At 42.8% G+C, this 15,746-nt stretch overlaps 1 protein-coding gene across 3 annotated transcripts in view; it reads left to right on the plus strand.

Annotated features, from left to right (window-relative positions):
• Positions 1-13: 13 nt before the first annotated feature.
• The window catches only part of MBTD1 (mbt domain containing 1), a 58,790-nt gene continuing 43,057 nt past the window's right edge, over positions 14-15,746 (plus strand). Inside the window, exons 1-3 of one of the 3 annotated variants that reach the window (XM_063120216.1) lie at positions 14-43; positions 12,888-13,089; positions 14,621-14,760. In XM_063120216.1, coding sequence (XP_062976286.1) covers positions 12,936-13,089; positions 14,621-14,760 — 294 coding nt within the window. In that variant the 5' untranslated portion in view covers positions 14-43; positions 12,888-12,935. Of the gene's footprint in view, positions 44-782; positions 854-12,887; positions 13,090-14,620; positions 14,761-15,746 lie in introns of those variants that run through there. The other 2 variants (XM_063120213.1, XM_063120214.1) reach the window with 2 other exon arrangements.

The raw sequence follows: 15,746 nt of genomic DNA on the forward strand, positions 1-15,746 counted from the left end.
TGCCGCGGCACTGTCAAGGAACAGAGCGCAGCACCATAGAGACGTAGGCGCAGACCAGCCCTTCTGCATTCGGCTCCCGCCCTGCACATGGTTGTGGTCAAATAGAGAACCAGAAGTGTCCGCTCTGCGTAACTCCCGCTTTCCCTCTGACTCTATGCCTCTGCTCCGTTTCCCTTCAGAAGCATCCTCACGTGATTCCTCCACCTCCGTCTCTCTTTCACATGACCCTAATTTTTCAATTAATTCTCTCCTTCCGTTTATTTTTTCCTCATAAGAACCGCTCTCTGGGCGGGCTGTTCCATTGCTCATTCGGTGGTGGAGATGAAAATCCGATTTTTTAAAAACAAACCCAAGAGCGTTTAACGCTTTCCTCGCAGCCGCCTCGGCCGAGTGCTAACTGAGAATTAGCATCTGAACCATCGAGCCCGTCACGGCGACCGTTTTAACCCCTATGCTCCAACCGCCCTCGAGCCAGTCGCCCTCTTCCGCATGATAGTTCAGACCGTTCGCCCCGTACGGCGAGCGAGGACGAGCCAAACAGCGGAGCAGCCAATCCAAACGCGCCGTGGGTTGGGGCCGTTCTGCGCGTGCGCATTGCGGTTATGCTAATGTTGTTGATATTCTGAGGCTTGGAGTTGAATGTCTTTTCTCTCTCGCTCTCTTTCTCTCCCCCTCGTTAAAGTGAGAGGCTGAACTTTCTTCCTCCTCCAACCTGGCCCTGCCCCTCAGAAAGGGGAGGGGGGGAGAGTCCGGGGAGGGGGCTGAGCCGAGGGGGTGGGAGGGGGGAGGAGAGCGGCGGCCGTAGGAGGCATCCCCTGCCCATGAGGGCCTGATGGAAAACACAAAGGACCTGGTAAGTAGAGCAGAGCAACCCCACGGGGAGGCAGCGGAGTGGGAGGGTGCGGAGTACGCGAGAAGCCCGGCCAGGCTCGCTGCCCTGGGAGGCTGCAGCAAGGGTCCCGCCGCTTCAGTGGCTGGGGGAGAGAGAGAGAGAGAGTAGGCAGAGCTGTGTTACAGCTTGGGAGCTGAGTTCCGTCCTGTGTGCGGAGTGGCTGGGGAGCCAGCAGCTGTGCTAGCCTGAGCCAGGCTGGGAAGGCAGGTTCAAAAGGGAGCTGTAGCCAGGGAGAAGGTGAGACGGTCCGTGATAAAAGAACCTCCCGTGCACAGCTGCCTCCCCCGACCCCAGTCTCTCTCACCCCATCCCACCCCTCAGGGCAGCCTGTGAAAAGTGGCAGGCACTTGAGAAGAAGTTAGCTTGCTTTGTGCGCGCGATGCCTGGCTGATGCTTCCAGGTTCCTTTCCGGGTTTCTGTTGCCAGTCTGATGCCATGTATATTGTAGAGAGAAATCGGGTTCCTCGTGCTTTCTTTTTGCCATGGGCAATAATGCTACTCCTAGTTTATTGTCAAAAATCCGTGTGTGAAGAGGAGTGCTATGGGATTGGTGCCTGGCCTTGCATAGCACCTTGAATAAGCATATGTTTTGTAGGGAAACGTGCAGAGGGGAGCACTCAATAAATATAGTCAGTAAAGATTTTCTTGCAGTGTATTTCATTTGACCGCTCTGTAAGACTGCAGAAACTGGTGCTTGGAGGATGTAGAGGAAAGGTTTAGGTTTGCAAGTCTCTTATATAGTTTTACAGCCTATTCATTAGAAGGAGTGGAAACCTAGTAACTCAGGTACCTAATAAGGAAGGAAAGTCCATTCTTGCTCAGCTTTTCTACTTTTGTCTTCTCTTCCAATCTTTCCTCTTCCAACAGTTGCACCAGATAAGAGGCTTCTGCAATCAGCTTTGTTGCATGCAAACATGCTGGAGCAGAAAGAATGATTCAGACTTAGATTCTGTTTCATGTATCCCTGGACTCATTTTAAAACACCCTGAGTAGTTTTCTCCTTTCACAGAGAACACTTTAAAATCGAATGTGAAAAAGAGGTATTGAAATAAAAACAGTCAAATTAAGATACATGGTAGGCTGGCAACAAGCCAGCTTCATTGCATAAATTATGAAAGACATCATCTTTTAATGGTAAGAGGAATATAAAATACACAGAATATATTGGCATTTCTGCATTTTATTTGCTAGTGACATTCTAGTGCTTAATTCAGTGTGTGGCCATCTACTTTTTAAAATGTGCTTTTACTAATGAATGTTAACCTGCAAAAATACAGATATTCTTTTGTCATATATAAGACTTGGTCCCTACTTAAGTGGGTGGGAATTTTAAAAACAAACTTGTCTTTGAGTTGATGTAGCTTTGGATGCTGCTGATACTGCAGCACCTTTCCTTACTTTCTCTCCAGTAGCTTTCCTTTATGTATGTAGCATAATCTCCTTTAGGGTGCAATCCTATGGATGTTTAGACAGAAAAACAACTTCCAGCACTCTGGCTGGGGAATGCTGGGATTTGTGGGACTTTTTTCTGTCTAAACATCTGTAGGATTACACCTTTATCATCTGAAATGATGTTCATGCCTTTGCCCTGTCTGTGCCTTTCCTCCATAATTGGTCAGTATGCATGTACCTGAGAATGACTGAGCTTTAACAGTAATCTCTCATTTGCTTCAAGGTCTCAATCTTGCCCCCATTCATGTGCCCATTCCCTATTTTGGCATGTATCTGAGTATTTAACGTAGTATCACTTTGGTCTTGAGGTATCAATGAGAGAACCCATAATGGTAAGCAACTCTTCCTGAAAGACAGCTTACCAACTTCTCCTGCAGTGAATAGCAACAGGGAAGGATTGTGTAAGTTCTTGGCATTATATTATAATTTGATCTGAAGCATTGTTTAGATCCAGCAGACCTGGCTACTGAACTAAATTTTCTATCATGGATAGCCCCAGAAATGACTGCAGTATACTTGGGTTCACAGTTACGCAGGGGTTCTCAGCACATGTATTGATGTAAGGGTTCAATCAAGCCAGACATTCTGAAAATAGTTGACAATGTATGTCGTAAGTCAACTGCGTCATATCTTTTGAACTAATGCACCATTTGTACCAACTGTTAAACAGCAGTAAAAGTAGCAAGGCAGTACACAATAGAATACACTGTTAGTCTCATGAACCAGTCTTGAAACCTGCTGCACTGATAAATAAGTGTGTAGGATGAAGATCAATGATAGCTGCTTTACACTAACTTTGCTGGTCTGGCTCCTCAATTGGTTGATGCAGGTATGTCAAAGCAGTCATTGACAATTGTCACCTAGAATCATTGCACAACGCTGTTAATGTGCGAGAGCAGCATGGGTGGAAATTGTTTGCTTACGTGGCATCCCAAAAGATTTTTGGCCAGTATGAAGGTATTTTTGTTGGTAAAACACTGCATGAATGTTTGGCACTACAGCAATCTTTTATACTGAGGTTGCAATTGAAAGGCAGCAAATCTGAATGGATGAGCTGTTGCTACATGGATACGAACTGTTTTGTGGATCACGGTTGCACATCCCTGTAGAATTGAATGCTAACTCTTAAAATTTACATTCCTCTTGTCATCTCTTGCTTGTTGAACTTCAGATTGTAAGTGTCTTGGAATGAGAGTTTATTTGCTCTTGGGAACCAGAATGAGCAATTCACATCATTCTGTTCTGGAATTTTGTTAAAGAGGAGAGGAAAGCTAGTTTGTGATCACCATACTTTTTTTTTAAAGGATAATTGATGCAGTGTGTACTTAAGTGACAAATTACAGAGTAGTAGTTGTATTACACTGCAGTCCTGACTCCCAGTGTAACTTGTTGGAGAGAGGTTAATATCTGGTGAAGTTGCCCCTCTGCCATATCAGTGGCCCTTGCTGTGCCCACACATAACTTTTCCTACCAATGGTAGCAAGTGCATGGGCATGCTCAAACTGCATGGGCATACCAGATTAAACCCAGCTTTGGAACTACTGACCCAGAGCTGCCCCATTTCTTCCCTCACATATGCAAGAATGAAGTTGTTATAGAAAAACTCTCTCCTGTTTTTTAATCTGTAGAATTGGATTTTTTTAAAAAACACACACACACACTCCACTGTTGCAAAAGGAGAAGGAACCCACCCACCCCGTGTCCTCACCTTCCATTCTAATTGACACAACCCAGCAGGGTTGTGGATGAGGTGGTAAATATGCCTCCTTGCGCCCCTGACCTGCTTAAGATTGCTCTGTCTGTCACAGCAAAACTAACGGTCATGTGGTACCTTAATTGTTCAACTCCATTGTGCTATCTAACAGATATAGGGCAATTGGGTGGGATCCAATTAGGTCATCCTGCTGATGGAATGGCTTCCATCACCAGAACAGCACCCTGCAGCTTCCCATTTACCCTCAAAATCTGCTCTCGAGAGATGGGGGAGCCTCCAGAGAAGGTTTGGGGAGGTCTTGTGGGGGGGAGCAAACCCACACATTCACCTCCCTACATTCACTCACACACAGCCTTCCCCTCTCATGCACATGCATGCACACTCTCAGCTTCTAACACAAACCACGCAGCCTTTCATTCTCTCATTCACATATACACACATTTTAACCTTCCTCTCCCGGACACCAATCTTCCATGTTACAATCATGTTACTCCCTAGTCTGCCGAACAGTTGTTTGGACTGTGGTGAGTGTAATTTTCACACTGTGGTGAGTAGGCAGCATGTGGAGATAATTCTTCTCTATCTAAAAAGTTTGCCAGCTTTAGCACCTATGCACGTCAACTTTAGTCTTCTGAGGGCCACATGCAGATTGCTCATATGAGGTTACTGAGTGGCCATAAGTCCCACTATATCCCAATAGTACATACTGTGTACTATGCAAGTCTGCATGACTGGGCCATACTTTGGTGCTTGTAATCCCTACCTTTTCCTCTTAGTGGTGAGCAGGGACTATATAGTAGAATCTCCCTAATTCATATAACACTGAAGAGAAAAATATTGCCTGACATAAAATATATAAGGAGATACTTTATCTATTTCTGTGTTATAGTATTCCTTTTCATAGAAGCAATACTTGCATCTTGTTCTGTTTACCTGTGAAAGGTATGTCCTGGGTTAGGAGTGTCCTAGATGCCAGATCTTCTGTGGTGTACACTGGTAATTATGTCTTTCAGGTTAGTTCCATTTCTAAGTGTGTGCGTGAGAGAGAAAGACTGTGTGTTTTGCATGGCAGCTGAAATTCCAGCAAGTAACAATATTATGCCTACTATAGCTCTATTAGGTTTTTAAAGGAATTTTTCTAAACTGTTAGTAGTGATGGTTGTTCATGGGCAACATCTGCTGACATAGTTCAGTAGTTCTAAATACACCAAATATATGTATATCATATGTCATTTTCAAAAGGCAGTATGCTCTATCCATTTTTCAAAAATGTTCCGAAATGTTTTTGGTTGCCTTTGTTATGATTTTTTTAAAAACCAAAATATTAAATGTATTTAAAAAAAGAAGAAGAAGAGGAAGAAGCACCACCACCTCTGTAGAGAATGGGAGCTTAAACCCTGAAGGGTCTTCACTCTTAACCAAAAGTCTTCACTCGCCAAAGGTCCTTACTCTTAACTATCAACATTTCAAGCTAAATTATAGTGAACCAAAAGAGACTATTGAGGTTAAGCTAAGTGGGTAAAGAGTTGTAGGACAAATACACTTTGGAAGAAATAATCTTACTTCTAGGCTGTTGCTTGAGATACTAGACCTTTTGGCATACCAAGTTCTGGAAATCTGGTGCCTCCCTTGGTTGTTGCTGTGGCCTACACTCCATGCTGACCAGGACTCAACCTCAACACTGTAGTTTTACTCTCTACCTCATAGTTTTCTCCACTCAAAGTTGTCCTAGGAGGAATCTCCACTGAACTTGTTTGTCCAGTTTCTCCCTTCAGGGAGGATAGATACAAAGGGGGTCTCAACCTCCTTTTGCCATGCTGAGTACTCAGCTGGAGGATTCCTCAGAAAAATACTGAGTAAAACAAAAGAGTCGTTAACTCTCTTTTTTAGTAAAGTGGATCAACAATATGTTGGACCATCAAATTCGACTGAGTGGTTTGGAACTGTTGTGATTTTGCAGTGGTTCCACTCAACTCAGTTGGGAACAAATCTATACACTGTTGCAAGAATCCATCTTACAGCAGTTTCAGGAGCAACAATGAGTCCTTTAAATTGGTATTTGAAGGTATTTATGGGCTGCATGAAAGTTAATAAATTCGACTTGAATTTGGATAGTGGAGGGGAGAAAGAGGAAGTTTAAAATTCTGTGAGAACGCTGGATTGTGTCCTTAGTTATGATGTAGTGTTAGTTTTCTTGACACGACAACCCACCCTAGTGAACAACTCATGGTGAGCCTGACAGATGATAGGGCTTACTGTGAGTTGTTTCCCCTCCTTCCCCATCAGTCCTCTAGCACATATCCCAGGGCACCTTGTGGCAGAATCCATCTTATCTGCCCATCCTGTCCTCCTCCCCCCTCCGATCACAACTCTATTTTCTTTCCCTAGCTTTTTTCCTCCTGTGCCATGACATTTGCGTAAATGGGCCCTGTGTGTGTGTATTTTGGCCCCATGAATTTACCTAAATGTCTTCATTATGTTTAAATTATTATTATTATTATTATTATTATTATTATTATTATTATTATTATTGGCTTTTTACAGTTACGCAAGTATGCACTTGCAGCTATTAAATGTATATATAGCTTCGCCTTGCCTATTGCCTTACATATTTTAGCTGTCAAAGGGAACTAACTGCAATTAGAAGCATACGAGGTAATTGACAAGATGCGAATGGATATAGGCAATTTTAACAGCTGTTGACAGGTCAGGAAAAGGGGACCGGATCGCCCCCTTAGCAAGGGAATCCCCAGGGTCTTAAGTATGAAATGGACATTTGGGAATGCTCTGCTTCTGTTCCACATTTGCCCAAATCTCCAGCAAGTCCTTTTAAGGGAGAACTTCACTTCCCTCACCTCTCTGTGGCTTTGGTTACAATGAATGGGAGCTGTGAAAAGGTGGGGGGAGTGTAGCTCTCCCTTAAAAGGACTTGCTGGAGATTTGAGCAAAAGTGGGATGGAAGCAGAGCACCCTCAAGTGTTAGCTCAACACTTAAAACCCTGGGGATCACCTTGCTAAGGTGGCAATCTTGACCTGTCACTGGCTGTCAAATCAACCTTTATGCAGTCTTCTCTTGTCAACTACTTTGTATGTTTTATACTGCAATTAGTTCCCTTTGACAGCTGAAATGTACAACCCCCTAAAAACAAGCCACTCAGTAGGAACTGGCTCAGTTTCAGATGACGCAACAACCTACTGTGGCTTTTTTTCACACAACAGCCCAGGATGAGTTGTCATGTGAATCCGGTCGGTGTCTTTCCAGTTCTTTTTCCCTATCTGTGAAACGGTAAATATCTGTCAGTATACTTAGTTATTTAAGATGATTTTGTTGTATGCTGCTTTGATAAAGTATGTGGCGCGATCTGAAAGGTGTATTTCTTTAGTAATACCATTCCGAGATTGCACATGGTAGTATGGCTTGTCCTACTGCATAGTGCAAGCATTCATACAAAATTTTTAAGTTTGTGATGCTTGCATGTTTTATTCTGCCTCTGTCAGTTGCCATGGAAGTGTTCCTATGGCAAATCATTAACTACATTAATAGACCAAACATTGAGAATAAGTGAAAGAGAAACATATGAGGGGCTGGCTGTACTTCGTAACTTGACAAAAGGGGACACTTGAGGTTGTAAAGAACAGCAGTGATACATTCAAGGATCGTTTTTTCCCCCTGTAGTTCTGGTGTGAATTGAGGATATCTCAGTTCTAGTCAGTAATAGGGAAGTTCCACTAGTTTCTGAACACAACTCCGGGGCGGGGGGGAATGGTAAGGTAGTGAGTCTTTCGCTAAAAAACCCTTCTAACCTATGCTGATTTCTACCCTGTTAATTCAAATGTGTCCTGTATTCCATGGGATGTGAAAACTCTTGAGATGAAATTGATTTTCCTCCCTCCAGCAGCCCCCTGAAAATGCTAACCATGGGGTTGAAGAACCTTGCTGAATGAGGTAGGTTTTGGTGCGGGAAGGGTGAGAGGGAAAGGGGGTCCTCAAAAATCAGGTGGTACCTTCCACTCATGCCTCTGCCTGACATTTTGGGGATCCCCTAACCCCCCCCCCCGCACCACTACCATTCAATAGTATTCCTCAATGCTCTGTGTAGCATTTTTGGGGAGCTGGAGGGGCTACTATGGGGAGGAGGGAGGAAGTCTGCTTCCGCCAGCCCCACTGCATGCAGTCTGGATCCAACCCAATATTTGGTGCCTTCTAGTTAACTGAAATGGATAAACAGTTTACAAATGCTGTCAGGTGCACCAACCAGTAATAAATCATAGAATAGTAGAGTTGGAAGAGGCCTATAAGGCCATCAAGTCCAACGCCCTGCTTAATGCAGGAATCCACCATAAAGCATACCTGACAGATGGCTGTACAGCTGCCTCTTGAATGCCTCTAGCATGGGAGAGCCCACAACCTCCCTAGGTAATTGGTTCCATTGTCATACTGCTCTAACCGTCAGGAAGTTTTTCCTGATGTCCAGACAGAATCTGGCTTCCTGTAAGTTGAGCCTATTATTCCGTGTCCTGCACTCTGGGATGATCGAGAAGAGATCCTGGCCCTCCTCTGTGTGGCAACCTTTCAAATATTTGAAGAGTGCCATCATGTCTCCCCTCAATCTTCTCCAGGCTAAACATATCCAGTTCTTTCAGTCTCTCCTCATAGGGCTTTGTTTCCAGACCCCTGATCAACCTTGTTGCCCTCTGAACTGCCTCCAGCTTGTCTGCATCCTTCTTGGAGTGTGGTGCCCAGAACTGGACACAATACTCAAGATGAGGCCTATCCTTGGACTCTGCAAAGACCATTGAAGACTTTTTCATATTTGATAGGCTAATTATACCCCTTACTTCAGGACTTGTGATGGGCAGGTAAATTGCCTGCCTAGTGTGAAGGTTGCGGATATCACACCATCTAGATAGCATAGTAGACGGTGCTGGGGTAGAGTCAGTTGTCGTGGTCCATGTTGGTACCAGCGATGTGAGGAAATGTAGTTGTGAAGTCCTGGAAGCCAAATTTAGGTTGCTAGGCAGGAGGTTGAAATCCAGGACCACCAAGGGAGCTTTCTCTGAAATGCTACCAGTTCCATGCACAGGGCCAGGTAGACAAGCACAGTTGAGAAGTCTCAATGCCTGGATGAGATGATGGTGCAGAGAGGAGGGGTTCAGATTTGTTAGGCACTGGGGAACATTTTGAGATAACCCGGGCCTGTACAGGAGGGATGGGCTGCACTTAAACCAAAATGGAACCAGACTGCTGGTACTAAACATAAAAAAGGTGGCAGAGCAGCTTTTAAACTAAATCCTGGGGGAAAGCCGACAGGAGCTGAGAAGCATCCGGTTCAGGTTAAATCATCTGAAGGAGAAGAATCTGAACATGTTTTTGATTTGTCCCAATGTAGAAGGGGAGAAAATAGGCCATAAGTACAGGATAGAACATGATAGCCAATCAAAGAGCCTAAAGTGCAATAGGAAAAAAGGGACACAGCAGAGATGGGGAGGGATACTGTGATTTCTATGCAAATGCTAGAAGCCTCTGAGCCAAAATGAGAGAATTGGAGTGCTTGGTTTCAAAGGAGAACCTGGACATAGTGGGCTTTACAGAAACCTGGTGGAATAGAGAGAACCAGTGGGATATGGTCATCCCCAGATACAAACTTTACAGGAAGGACAGGCAAGGGCATACTGGGGGTGGCATTTATTTATTACATTTTTATACATTTTATGGTATTGCTCTGTACGTCAAAGAAGGCATTGTGTTTAGTAGACTAGAGCACCTAAACAGGGAAGACTGTTCCACAGAACTGCTGTGGGTGACAATGCAGGGCCCCAAAACTAATGTAGTGGTAGGAACTTGCTATCGTCCCCCAAACCAAAATGCTCTGAGTGACCTTGAGATAGGGAATGAAATCAGGGAGGCCCCGAACGAGGAAGTGTCGTAATAATGGGTGACTTCAATTATCCTCACATTGACTGGATAAATTCATATTCTAGTCATGACAAGGAGGTTAAATTTCTTGATGTCCTAAATGACTGTGCCCTGGAACAGTTGGTCATGCAGCCTACCAGAGGGGAGGGACCCCTGGACTTAATCCTAAGTGGTGCTGCCCAGGACCTAATACAAGATGTAAACATTGTTGAACCAATAGATAACAGTGACCACAGTGCTATCAGATTCAATATATACTTAAGTGGGAAATTGCCCAGGAAATCCAACACTCGACTTCAAAAGAGGAAACTTCTCTAAAATGAGTGTACTAGTGAAAAGAAAGTTGAAATCAAGAGGGTTAAATCCTTGGAAAATGCTTGGAGCTTACTCAAAAGAACAATAATAGAAGCTCAACTAAAATGTATTCCACAGGTTAGGAAAGATAGCACCAAGTCCAAGAGGTCACTAGCATGGTTAACAAGCAGTGTCAAAGAAGCTATTGTAGAAAAGAGGGCTTCCTTAAAAAAAATGGAAGTCTTGCCCAAGAGAGGAAAATAAAAGGGAGCACAAGCTGGCACAAAGGAGATGCAAGCAAACAATAAGAGATGCAAAAAAGCATTTTGAAGAGCACATCATTAATAATATCAATTCCAACAATAAAGAATTCTTTAAATATTTCAGAAGCAGGAAGTGAGCTAGGGAAGCAGTTGGACTGTTCGATGACAATGGAGTTAAGGGAATACTAAAGGAGGACAGGGAAATTGCAAAGAAGCTGAATGAATTCTTTGCATCGGTATTCACTGCAGAGGATACAGGACAGATGCCTGTGCCTGAACTGATGTTTCCAGGAAGGGAGTCTGAGGAACTGAGGCAAATAGTGGTGACTAAAGATGAAGTTCTCAACCTTATTGACAAATTGAAAGCAAATAAATCACCAGGCCTAGATGGTATCCATCCTAGAGTTCTCAAAGAACTCAAGTATGAAATAGCGGACCTCCTTACAAAAATATGCAACAAGTCTCTAAGCTCAGCCTCTGTACCAGAGGACTGGAAGATGGCCAGTGTAACAACAGTTTTCAAAAAGGGATCCGGGGGGGATCCAGGAAATTAGAGGCCGGTTACCTTGACATCTGTTCCAGGTAAATTGGCTGAAAGCATTATTAAAGACAAAATTAGTAAGCATATAGAAGGGCAGGTCCTGCTCAAGAAGAATCAACATGGCTTCTGCACAGGCAAGTCCTATCTCACTAATCTACTAGAATTCTTTGAGAGTGTCAACATGTAGACAGGGGTGATCAAGTGGACATTGTTTACTTGGACTTCCAAAAGGCTTTTGATAAAGTCCCCCACCAAAGACTCCTGAACAAACTTAGGAGTCATGGAATAAGAGGAGAGCTTCAGCTGTGGGGCGGTATATAAATGTAATAAAATAAATAAATAAATAAATAATGGATCAGTAACTGGTTAGAGAACAGAAAACAGAGAGTAGGAATAAATGGTCAGTGCTCCCGATGGAAGGAAGTAAATAGTGGGGACCCACAGGGATCGGTGTTGGGACCAGTGCTTTTCAATTTATTCATAAATGATCTGGAATTAGGAGTAAGGTGTGGCCATGTTTGTTGACGACACCAAATTATTTAAGGTGGTTAAAACACAAAGGGATTGTGAAGAGCTCCAAAGGGATCTCTCCAAGTTGGGAGAGTGGGCATCCAAATGGCAGATGTGGTTCAATGTAAGCAAGTGTAAGGTAATGCACGCTGGGGCAAAAAAAACCCAACTTCAAGTATAACCTAATGGGATCTGAGCTGGCAGTGACAAGCAAAGAGCTCTTGGGATTGTGGTGGACGGCTCGATGAAAATGTCCACCCAGTGTGCGGCTGCTATAAAGAAGGCAAACTCTATGTTAGGCATTATAAGAAAAGAAATTGAGAATAAAACTGCCAGTGTCATACTGCTATTATACAAATCTATGGTGCAACCACACTTAGAGTATTGTGTACAGTTCTAGTCACCACACCTATAAAAGGATATTATAGAGCTGGAAAAAGTGCTGAAAAGGGTAACCAAAATGATTAAGGGGCTTGAGCATCTCCCCTATGAGGGAAGGTTACATCAACTGGGATTGTTTAGCTTGGAAAAAAGGAGGCTAAGGGGAGACATGATAGAGGTGTACAAAATTATGCATGGTATGGAGAATGTGGATAGGGAGACATTTTTCTCCCTCTCTCAAAATACTAGAACCCAAGGTCATCCCATGAAACTGATTGGTGGGAGATCCAGGACAAAACAGGAAGTACTTCTTCACAGAGCACATAGTTAAATTATGGAACTCACTACCACAAGATGTAGTGATGGCCACCAATTTGGATGGCTTTAAAAGGGGGTTGGATAAATTCATGGAGGCAAAGGCTATCAGTGGCTAATAGCCCTGATGGTTGTGTGCTATCTCCAGTACCTGACGCAGTAAGCCTCTGTGCACTAGTTGCTGGGGAACATGGGTGGGAGTGTGTTGTTGCACCGTGTCCTGCCTTATTGGTCCCTGGCCAATGGCTGGTTGGCCACTGTATGAACAGAGTGCTAAACTAGATGGACCCTTGGTCTGATCCAGCATGGCAGTTCTTATGAGTTAAGAATATTGCAGAAAAGCTAGTAAAACATTGATTCCTTTTATAATTTATAAGTCTATGGTACCTATATGTGAAAGAACACTATGTGTTTCCTTGATTTCCACAATGCAAGGAATGTCATTTAACAGTGACATTTTAGAAAAAAGATATTGAACATAATTTTGTTTATGTTTAATGTTGTATGAGTGCACTGCATGCAGACCTACAAGAAACGTTAAAATGCTGATATATCTTTTTCAGATATTAATATTCAGAAGCTTTAATATCTTTGTTTTTTCTTTTTAGTCTGAACATCCTTCACGGTCAGAAAGGAAGAGACGTGACTCATTCGGGATGTTTGATGGTTATGATAGCTGCAGTGAGGATACCAGTAGTAGTTCCAGTTCTGATGAGAGTGAAGAGGAAGTTACTCCATTGCCCTCAAGTCTCCCAATTATCAAGAACAATGGACAGGTCTACACATATCCAGATGGCAAGTCTGGCATGGGTAAGTACAAAGTTTTAGAGTGCAGTCTTGGGCATGTTTAGACAGAAAAAAGCCCTACAACTCCCAGCATGCCCCAGCCAGTATGGCTGGCTGGGAGTAGTAGGACGTTTTTCCTGTCTAAACATACGGTTGTACTTTCAATAGAATTTTTAATGGAATGTTCAATCAAATGGTCCACTCTTAATTCTATACCTCTGGGTCCTTACCTCCTACTTGGATGTTAGATATTTGAGTCAGAAGCTAAAGGTTGATGCTTGTGTGTGTGTATCTTTATTTGGGAAGAAAAAGCTGCTCTCTTGGAATGTTTCTGTTGCAAGTAAACTGCAGCTAAAATACTTCTCATCAGCAACAGTTTGCACAAGTCCTACTAAAATGTGCATTTAATGCATTTGTTTTTACATAATAAACATTTGTATTGACATACTTCAGCACAATTTGGGGGGGAATTCTATTGAGTCGAAGTTACATTCAGGAGAGGGGGAGATGAATACTCCTGAAAAGATAGATGTATTGGCAGGGGTCATATTTACTCACAAAATAGACCATAGATAATTTCTGCTATAATCTTCCCAAGCCACAGATTTGGTCTCTACGTGTATATGAATGCACGATTGATATGCAGCTGGCTCTTATCCCAATTTGGAAGAAAGTTGCCAAGATAAGAGCAGCAAAGCAAGATCTGGGACAAGAGGAATTATTTTATTTCGAGAATCTAAATCGTAATCTGCTAATACAATTGAAGCTTTATAGCATGTTGAAATGTTTTACTAGGTTAGAACACTTCACACTTTAAAATACTAACTGAATCCTATTACTGCTAACCTTTTCATGTAAGAAAACTATAATGTTAAGAAATAAGCTTCATGTGCTATGAAAACTAAGGCTATGCTTACTTCCCACAAGTAGGGCTGTTAGTGGAAGAAATCCCCCCATTAAAAAAAGTCATTGCTTGTCATTTAAGCAGGAGCAGGACATAGATGCTATAGATGAAGTGTAGCAATTAACAACTGTTTGCAAAGTACAGTGTTACTAGCGCAATATGAATCCATATTGTAAAGAACAATACGAAAGTATACTTTCAGGCCCTGAACTACCTTTTGTTACCTACGTATTATAGTGTGATATACAGATCACACAGCTGAGTACATACACATTATATCTGTTCTGAAGATTCAAAAACATTTGGGTGTGCCTTCCCCCCCACCCCCCATATATTGCCTTGCAAATCTTAGCTCAGTCTCTCCAACAGAAATGAATTGCTCATGTAAATAAGGAAAAAAGATAAAAAGAAAAGGATGCAGTCTGGAATCTACAAGGCCCTATTAAATGTGTGCTTTATTGATGCCTAAAGGGGTGTAAATATATGTAGCTTTGCTGGGATTTGGCTAGATTAACTTTGTTTGACAAGATACAGTTTAAATGGGACTACTTTCTATGTATATTGCATAGAAAAATCACTGGAACCATGGCAGTGAATGTGACATACAATAGCACTGTTTTAATGTACTGGCCATCTTTCTTCCCTCATTAGCTACCTGCGAAATGTGTGGGATGGTTGGTGTCAGAGATGCCTTTTACTCTAAAACGAAGCGTTTCTGCAGTGTTTCCTGCTCAAGAAGTTACTCATCGAACTCAAAGAAGGCCAGCATTCTGGCCAGACTTCAGGTAACGGTACAGTCACAATTTTATTACCTTTATTATATAAATAAGTTTTCTTTTTACAATATTTGCTAAATCTCAAAATAATGCATGAAGTCACCTGCTTTTAAATAAAACAATGTCATAGGTGCTGCATTGCATTGGACGAAAGACATGTTTAATCCAGCATTTAGTTTCTGATAGTGGCCTGTCAGGCGCCTTGACCAACCCCACAAGTAGGGTGTGAAGGCAAACAGCCCTTCTCCATTGATTCCTAGAATCATTGGTACGCTAACTCTCCACCTTCCCTATAACTATGTTGAGAGCTATTGTTAAATTAATGGAGGATATCACTGGGTTTACACGATCGCATGGGGGAAGCAGCCATCATGGCTTCTTCCTCTGTAAGTGCTGTGCATGCACCTCCACTTCTGTAACTCCCTGTGCTGCAGTGTGGGTTGGCATGTCATCAGAACCTGGTGCACAGCACAGTCAAGGTGGCTTTGTACCCATCTGGCAACCTCTGATGTGCAATAGAGGTTGCTGGGTGAATACAAAGCCTGTGTCAGATTCAGATGACAAGCCAACCTGTGCCACATCACGGGTTGTTATGGAAATAGTATTCACGCATGCTCGGGGGCAGGGGGAGAAGCTATGATGCTTTCTTTTCTCATCATGATTGTCCAAGCGGGGCCCACCTATGTCTAACCCCATTTTATAGAAATCTCAATTAGTGGCCATTGCCAGATCATGGAAGAACACACTCCATAAGTCAAATCATTTTTTGTGGGAAGAAGTATTTTCTTTTCTGTTCAGAACTGAACCTAGTGCCAATTTCATCAGGTGACCCATTTCTGCTGTTGTGTAAGAGGGAGAAGGACCTCTTTCTCCACAGCATTCATCATGTAAGCATCCATTATAGATTACCTTATTCTTAAGTAAGAAAACTCCAAATAATTTCAACTTCCCTTAGAGGAAAGATGCTTTGACCTGTTCATAATTTTGGTTACCCTTTTCTA

The sequence above is a fragment of the Elgaria multicarinata genome, chromosome 3 (genome assembly GCF_023053635.1).
Source record: "Elgaria multicarinata webbii isolate HBS135686 ecotype San Diego chromosome 3, rElgMul1.1.pri, whole genome shotgun sequence".
In the NCBI taxonomy this organism is placed as follows: Eukaryota; Metazoa; Chordata; class Lepidosauria; order Squamata; family Anguidae; genus Elgaria; species Elgaria multicarinata.